The 7106-nt window shown below is 40.3% G+C and overlaps 1 protein-coding gene across 1 annotated transcript; it reads left to right on the top strand.

The window, feature by feature from the left end:
* Positions 1-573: 573 nt before the first annotated feature.
* Positions 574-6868, top strand: rabep2 (rabaptin, RAB GTPase binding effector protein 2). Its single transcript, XM_074696643.1, has 12 exons — positions 574-795; positions 2293-2448; positions 2765-2841; positions 3096-3464; positions 3622-3717; positions 3800-3898; positions 4018-4131; positions 4290-4368; positions 4644-4655; positions 4849-5003; positions 5655-5771; positions 5894-6868. Exons 1-12 carry the CDS (start codon positions 780-782, stop codon positions 5996-5998), a joined length of 1395 nt encoding a protein of 464 aa, XP_074552744.1. The 5' UTR covers positions 574-779; the 3' UTR covers positions 5999-6868.
* Positions 6869-7106: the final 238 nt, after the last annotated feature.

The following is a 7106-nucleotide window of genomic DNA, read 5'->3' on the forward strand; positions in this document are numbered from 1 at the left end:
AGAGTATCAGGACATGAAAGTCAAGAAGAATCATTTCTAGGAATAGATACACAGCATGTTGATATGAGGACTCTATTGTAATCTTGTATGAAAAAAAATCAAGTCTAAAAAGAAGTGCATTGTCACTGTTTAATGCAATTTTTGCAACTTTTTATTATTAAGATGCTTTATGAGTTTTTAAACATTGTTAATATGATTTTAAGGTTGTACATTCTTGAGATGCATAATCAATGCATCAGCATTTCTCATAATGTTTTATCACCCATTTTGGTGTTCCTGTTAAAGAATCTCTTCAAAAGAATACACAAATAGAGGATGCTGATAAATGTTTAAAGTTAACAATATCATACCTAAATGTGTTTTCATGGTGCAGTCAGAATGTGGCTCAAAATGTGGTTCAGTGCCCTCCAGGGGTCACCAGATAGAGGATATACAGCATATTTCATTTCCTGAGTGTATATTTAGTAAACAAGCTCAGACATGCAAACTTTTCAGTAGTTTTCTGGGAGTCAAAATCTGTCAAATTACACTCAGACAAAAAAATCCAGGGAAAGAGAGAAAGGCATGCGAGAACAGGAAGGAGGTGGACGTCATTTCCGCAGGCTTACACCGGGGAAAGTTGTTTCCTTTGGTTGACACTCCTCTGATAATTTCAACACTAAAGGACACACCTGGGTTATTCCTGCAACATGATTCGGATTTTACATTTCTGGAAGTCTACATAGACGTTTTTGGTGTCGGTTGGGGCTCCTGCTGGACTTGGTTTGTCCAAAGAGAAGATGAGTGAAGATACAGGTAATAAAAAGCAGCAGCGTTATACATTAACCTGCTTTACACATGTTACACTAACGGGATTGGATGAGAGCTGAAAATGACATCTCCAAAATATGTTGTTAATGTTAAAATGTACGTCAACTTGTTGCTCGATGTCGCTGTCGCTGCTGTTACGTTCACGTGTTACTCTGGTGCTCGAAATTCCCAAAGTCAGAAAGGCGATGTTCCGCTTTCACTGTTAAACTGTGCCGCCTGTCGATATGTAGGAATAATTCAAAACACTCGGAAGTACGGAATAAATTGAAAGAAATTGTTCAGCAATAACACATTACCGAAAGTAAAAATTATTTCCTTCAAGTTACAAACTTTTTTTTTGGCTCTTAGAGACAATCGACCTGTATTTCTACGGACAGATAATTATTTTTCCAACTTTTTCAACATTACGTGAACGCAGCGCAACTAACGGGATGTTTGAGTTTACGCTAATCTATTGACAGGTCTAGTCTTTGTAAATTTTCACATTTACTATTTAATTTATTGATGCTGCACCAGTACTTACTTCATCCTTGTTTTTAGAATACGGAATAATTATTTGATATTGTCATATTAAACATTTATTTAAATAGCAGGATACATATTTCTCTATTTCCTATAAGAAACAAATCCTACAATGCTCGCTGTACTAAATCAATGCCTATGTCACAAGGACTAATTTGCGGCATATAATAACAGATGTTTAAAACTTATATTAAAACGTCAGAAAAAGTGTAACTCCATAAATTAATGTCACTTATTAGCACTATTTTATGTACTCGGCAGACATGATGTGGTTGTCAGACTGAAGAAACTTTTTTTAAATTAAATTAAATTAAATTAATTATTTATTTATCTAATCTGATTTTATTATATTATTATTATTTGAGTGTAATAAACATATCAACATGATCTATTGATCGTCCAGACCTCAATATGTTGCCTTTAAGTCCAGCAGCTGAAAATACGCCATCTCTGTTTTCACAGATGCTGCAGGAATACAAAAGCTGAATTAGTGAGATGAAGAGGATAAATATAACAACTGGGGTTAAAGAAAGAGAATTAAATCGGAAATGTATCCAACAAACACTTCTAGAAAGTTACAGGAGTACATGTGTGCAGAGATGAATAAGTTTAGAAGATCACAACTTGGACTGTTACAGGAGTTAAAAGATTTTGGTGCAACCTACAGATCAGCTCCTTCAACCTGCTGTGTGTTTAGCTAATGAGAAAGACAAACATTCTTCTTTGCTTTGAAAAGATAAATATCTGTAAGCAGTAAATGCTGAGTTGCACAGTCCTCCACACATGCACCAGATAAACTGCTCCTTATCTGTCAGTGAGGTGTTTAAAGGTCTTCCTCTGATCCCTGTCACCAGCTCCACCTCACTCTTATTCTTGTGCATGTGAGTCCAGATCTCCTGCTGCTAATGTCTGTAAACAATAATGAGGGCGAAACATCAGAAACCTGTTTATCCTCTGCAGAGACCAGTCTTCAGGCCCAGCTAGCCGATTGCCGAGCTCAGGTTGAACACTGGCAGGGCGTGGCGACGATCTGCGAGCTGAGCAAACAGGAGGAACTGGCAGAGCTGCAAAAACAATGTGATCAAGAGATCCAGTCACTACAGGAGGCTCTCAGAGGTGAGTGTTTACTTATTAAAGTTTGTTTAACATAATTCTTTTTATTCAACACCCTGAGAGAGTTATTCTCTGTCTTCTTATGAGGGGAGAGAAATCAAAGCCCTGATAACTTGTTTTTCATTCTTAAAAGTTGCTTTGAGTCCTACTCAGGAAATAGGAAGTGCTGTAAGCAGAGATTTGTAAGACAGTATAGGTGAAACTTCATACGCTCAAAGTATTACAGTTTTAAGAAGCTATTTTCATTCACATTTATCACGTTTTACTGCAGGTTAAAGTGTTTCCTCCTCATGGTTTAATCACTCTGTTGTGTTCATAGAGACAGCAGCTCAGTATGAAGCTCGGATTTCTGTTCTTCAGTCTGTGGAGTGGAGGAGAGCCAGCGGACAGATCATGGTCAGTGTTTACCTCAGTTTCTGTTTCATTTCTCCTAGAAAGGGTTTATTATTTTCCAAAAGTAGGGGGGACTGGAACAGTTTTAAGAGCCAGTAAAACACTTTCAATCATGGATATTCATCTGAATTTAAAGATAAGTGCTAAAACAAGGATTAGTGGAGCCGGGTGACAAAAAATGTTACTCTTTTCTGGATCTTGTTTTGGAGTTAAGTCTGTGGACCTACTTTCAGCATTTCTGTGTCTCTCCCTGTCAGATCAGTGGAAGAAAAAGCAGAATGGACACAGAAGTCATCAGTCATGATTCCCAAACCCTGAACAGTCATACCGAGGCCGAGGCAGCATCCTCACCTGACAGGAAGCACAACCAGCAGGCCGAGCTGGAGGCAGCGGAGGGAGAAGCAGCTCAGCTGACATCAGATGGTTATTTTTCACTGAGGAGCTGCGACTCTGCGTCTCTGTCCTCCTTCTCCATGGACACGCCGTCTCTGCCGAGAAAGCTGCACGCTCAAGACGACACCGACTCTCTGGTCTCCACAGGGACTCTGGTGCCTGAGGCCATCTATCTGCCGCCTGCGGGACACCGGCTGGTCACACATGGGGACTGGGACGCACTCAACGCTCAGGTGGAGATGATGACATCAGTTTCACAGAACAAACTTGCATTGAATGAGGAAATCTCTGATACACAAAGATCCACTCTCCAGGATTCAACCTGAAAAATGACTTTAAAAAGTAAGAATGTGTGTTTCCAGGATTATAATCCAGTGTTTGGTCTCCCAGGTATCAGAGCTGAGAGAGGAGGTGAGTCGTCTGCAGGCTGAGAAGGAGGATCTGGAGAAAGAGCTGGACACACAGACCAACCACACACACAAACAGGTGAGAAACACTGTAACACACACACACTAACACACAGTAGATTAATGTGTGCAGATGAAAATGAGTGACTGTGTGTGTTCAGGTATCGCTGCTCCAGTGTCAGGTCAAGACTTCAGAGGCTCTCCTCCAGGAGCTGCACAAATCCTTCAGCCAATCACAGAGCGCCGTTCAGAGTCGACTGGTGAGGGGGGCGATGGTTATCAGACCTCACATTTTGGGATTTCAGTTGTTGCTTTCTTGTTCACTCACCTTTGGACAGAACTTATTTTCAGGCTGTGCAACGTGTGTGTGTGTATTCAGGCAGAGCTGTCCCTCTCTCAGAGGAGGATGTGCTGTGATCTGTCCAGGCTGAAAGGAGAGGAGGTGGAGGAGGAGGTTGCAGACTCCAGCTCAGCGCTCACCGCGTCTCTGCAGGTGGGAAAACTGATCTGATTTTCATTTACTCCTAAACTTTCTCTAAGTGCAGAAGTGTTTTAGTCGAGTCACCAAACCTCATGTCTGAGTCAAGTCCAAAGTCTTCAGTGGGTCTTCTTTTACAAAAAGGTGTGTGTGGGCTTTTATCTAACTTGCAGGGGGCTCACTGTGAGGAGCGTCTCCGCATCGAGATCGTCAACCTGAGAGAAGAGCTGGACAGCAGAGCTGAGGAAAACGGTTTGCGAACCAGATTCTTCTGCCCCTCACTTCCACTTTTTCCTCTGTCCACTTCTTCATTTTTTCCTTTTTCATCAACTTCTTCTTCCCTTCTTCCTTTCTTTCTGTTATTTTTCTTCTCTTTTTTTCTCCTTTGTCTTCACCAGCTTCCACTTTTTATCCATCCTCTCCTTCCTCTTACTCTTGTTATTATGCGCTTCTTTTGAAATGTTTGACTCTAACGTATTTATTGTTTTTCCCCCCTGGGTGCTTGGATGTGAAATCACTGTCATCAGAAGTTTTAGAGGGTAAGTCAACGCCTCAGATCACATTTAAATTCAGATCTAATTTACCTTTAAACTTATGTTTCGTCTGTTTTAAAAACAGTTAAATACAAAAAAAAAAACTGATGGGGAGAAAAGAATAAGATAAGTCAGAATCCTTGCTGAGTTTTCCTTTAAATAACCGCTGTGTGTGTGCTCTTTGTGTGTGTGTGTGCAGTGCAGCTGTCCAGTCTGAAGACGGAGACAGAGAGGATTGCGGCTCAGAAGGACCAGATACAGGCTGAGCTGCTTGCCTGTCGCACTGAGCTGGAAGCCCTGCGGGTGGCGCTGTCTCATGTCCAAGGAACCAACAAATCTCTCACTAGTGACAAAGTAAGTTATTCAGTGGATGATATGTCTTTTCATCTGGTGTGTTCAGATCTGTCTGTTGTGATTTTATCTTTGTGTATTTATTACCTCCACCAAGGATGTGATGTATTTGGGAGAGTTTGTATGTTTGTTTTTTTTGTTTGTTTGTCTCTTAACATTATAAATCAAGAACTAACAAACAGATCTTGACAAAATTTTCAGGAAATGTTCAAAATGAGTTAAGGAAGAAGAGATTAAATTTTGGAGGTGACCCGGATCACCGTCTGGATCCAGGACGTTTTAAAAGGATTCTTTATCATTGTGAAATAGGGCTGTTTTCACCATATGTGTTTATAACTCCACCATAAATGGTTGGATTGCTTTGCAAAACAATACAAGACAAGGTCACCATAATTTCTGACAGATGTAAAAGTACGATCCAGATCCTGGCAATATTCTGGATACTAAGATCTGGAATATGAAATATGTACTGGGTCATCATAATTTTCAACACTGTCAGGAAAGTAATCATTGTAAAAACCTGCAACTAACAGCAGGAAAGGGAGTATAACATTAAAAAAGGACTGAAGTGTTGAGTGAGAATCACAGTATGCTTGGTGGAGGTCTGCACGCTCTGAGTGTTTTTCTAGTTTCCTCTGTTTTCTGTTTGCTCAGGCGGCTCTGCAGCAGCAGTGTCTGGAGCTGCGCAGTCAGGTGATCAGTCTTCGCTCTCAGGTGGACACCAGCCAGACGGTCCAGAGAGACTTTGTGCAGCTCTCCCAGTCTCTGCAGGTGAGGAGCATCAGTGACAGACATCAGTTTAAATACATCTACAGTCCCCGGCAGGAGGATGGTTGGTAAGAAGTTTTTATAGCAGGCCATTTGGAAAACAGCGTCTGTCTCTGTGCCCGCAGGTGAAGCTGGAGTTGGTCCGGCAGGCGGAGAGTCTGGATCAGGTCAGAGAAATCCTGGAGGAGGGAGTCAGTGAAGCAGGATCGTCGCCTGCTGATGCCTCATGAGTTTTTTCTGTCATATTGGACCAAAGAGTGGAGACCAAGACACACAGACTGATGAATCAGGTGTGTGACCACTGGAGCCAGCACAAGGTGTGGGAGCACAGGTAACACTGGATGGACACTGACTGAACAGACACGTTTCTGTTCAGCATCAAAGACGGAAAACCTGTTTCTCAGAGACCAAAGTGACTTTAGTTGAACTGTGAACGCTTTTAAAAACATTTTAAACACTTTCACTCTTAAACTAACACACTCATGTAAATATTAGTTTGACCAAACTGACTTCACTACAGAGAAACACTCCAACACTTGATAAGATGTCACTAAAGAAAATGAACCTTCTCTTTATATGCAAACTGTACTTGATGTTGTTTCATGTGGAAGGCCTCCTGGAAACTGATCCCAGTGCAATAATGAAAAATGAAGTTACGCAACATAAAAAATATCTCTCTTTATCCACATTAACTGAACTCAGATGCATTTTTATAACAAAGTTCGTCTTTTTTAACTCACCAGTTTTGTTAGTTAACAGTTCTCTATGCTTTTAGACTTTAAGATAACTTATATTGAAGGTTTGGAAAGAAGTCAGAGTGAAGAAATAACACTGCCTTCCATTTATACTGTTTACAATGAACACTGTAAACATTTTGAATTAAAGATAAACCGTCTTTTTGTCAATTTTTGGGTATCAGTGTGTACATGAGTCTACAATTAAATCATCTTTAGGTTTGTAAACAAGTTCAGTTAAAAATGACAAAACAGGAAGTATGAGGGAACCTGAGAGGAGCAGGTTTGAATCATACAGAAGTCTATTCAACGAGGACTCATTAAGCGTCTGAGTACTGGACTGACAGGTTTAATTAAGTCATGAGGCCACACCTTATTAACTCATTATTACGCTGAAATGCTGAGTTGGCATTTCAACACAATGTTCTTTTACTTTATTTCACAATAAAGTATGTTTTGGGCCCTAATCACAGCCTTCAATTTTTCCCCAATTTTCATGGTTCAAATTTAAACAATTCAGCATGTTCAGGAGAAGTTTGCTCGTATTTTTCGTATTTAAAAAAAAACAACTTTTTAAAATACTCTACATTTTTTAGCATTTTTT

Source organism: Halichoeres trimaculatus, unplaced genomic scaffold, assembly GCF_033239565.1.
Source record: "Halichoeres trimaculatus isolate MK-OKI-2021-1 unplaced genomic scaffold, fHalTri1.1 fHalTri1_scaffold_20, whole genome shotgun sequence".
NCBI classification, from domain to species: Eukaryota; Metazoa; Chordata; class Actinopteri; order Labriformes; family Labridae; genus Halichoeres; species Halichoeres trimaculatus.

Bases quoted from the DNA above. Each gene is read 5' to 3' on its own strand.
- rabep2 (XM_074696643.1), top strand. The intron at 3,718-3,799 runs GTGAGAAACACT...GTGTGTGTTCAG, and splicing joins CCAACCACACACACAAACAG to GTATCGCTGCTCCAGTGTCA. The intron at 4,132-4,289 runs GTGGGAAAACTG...TCTAACTTGCAG, and splicing joins CGCTCACCGCGTCTCTGCAG to GGGGCTCACTGTGAGGAGCG.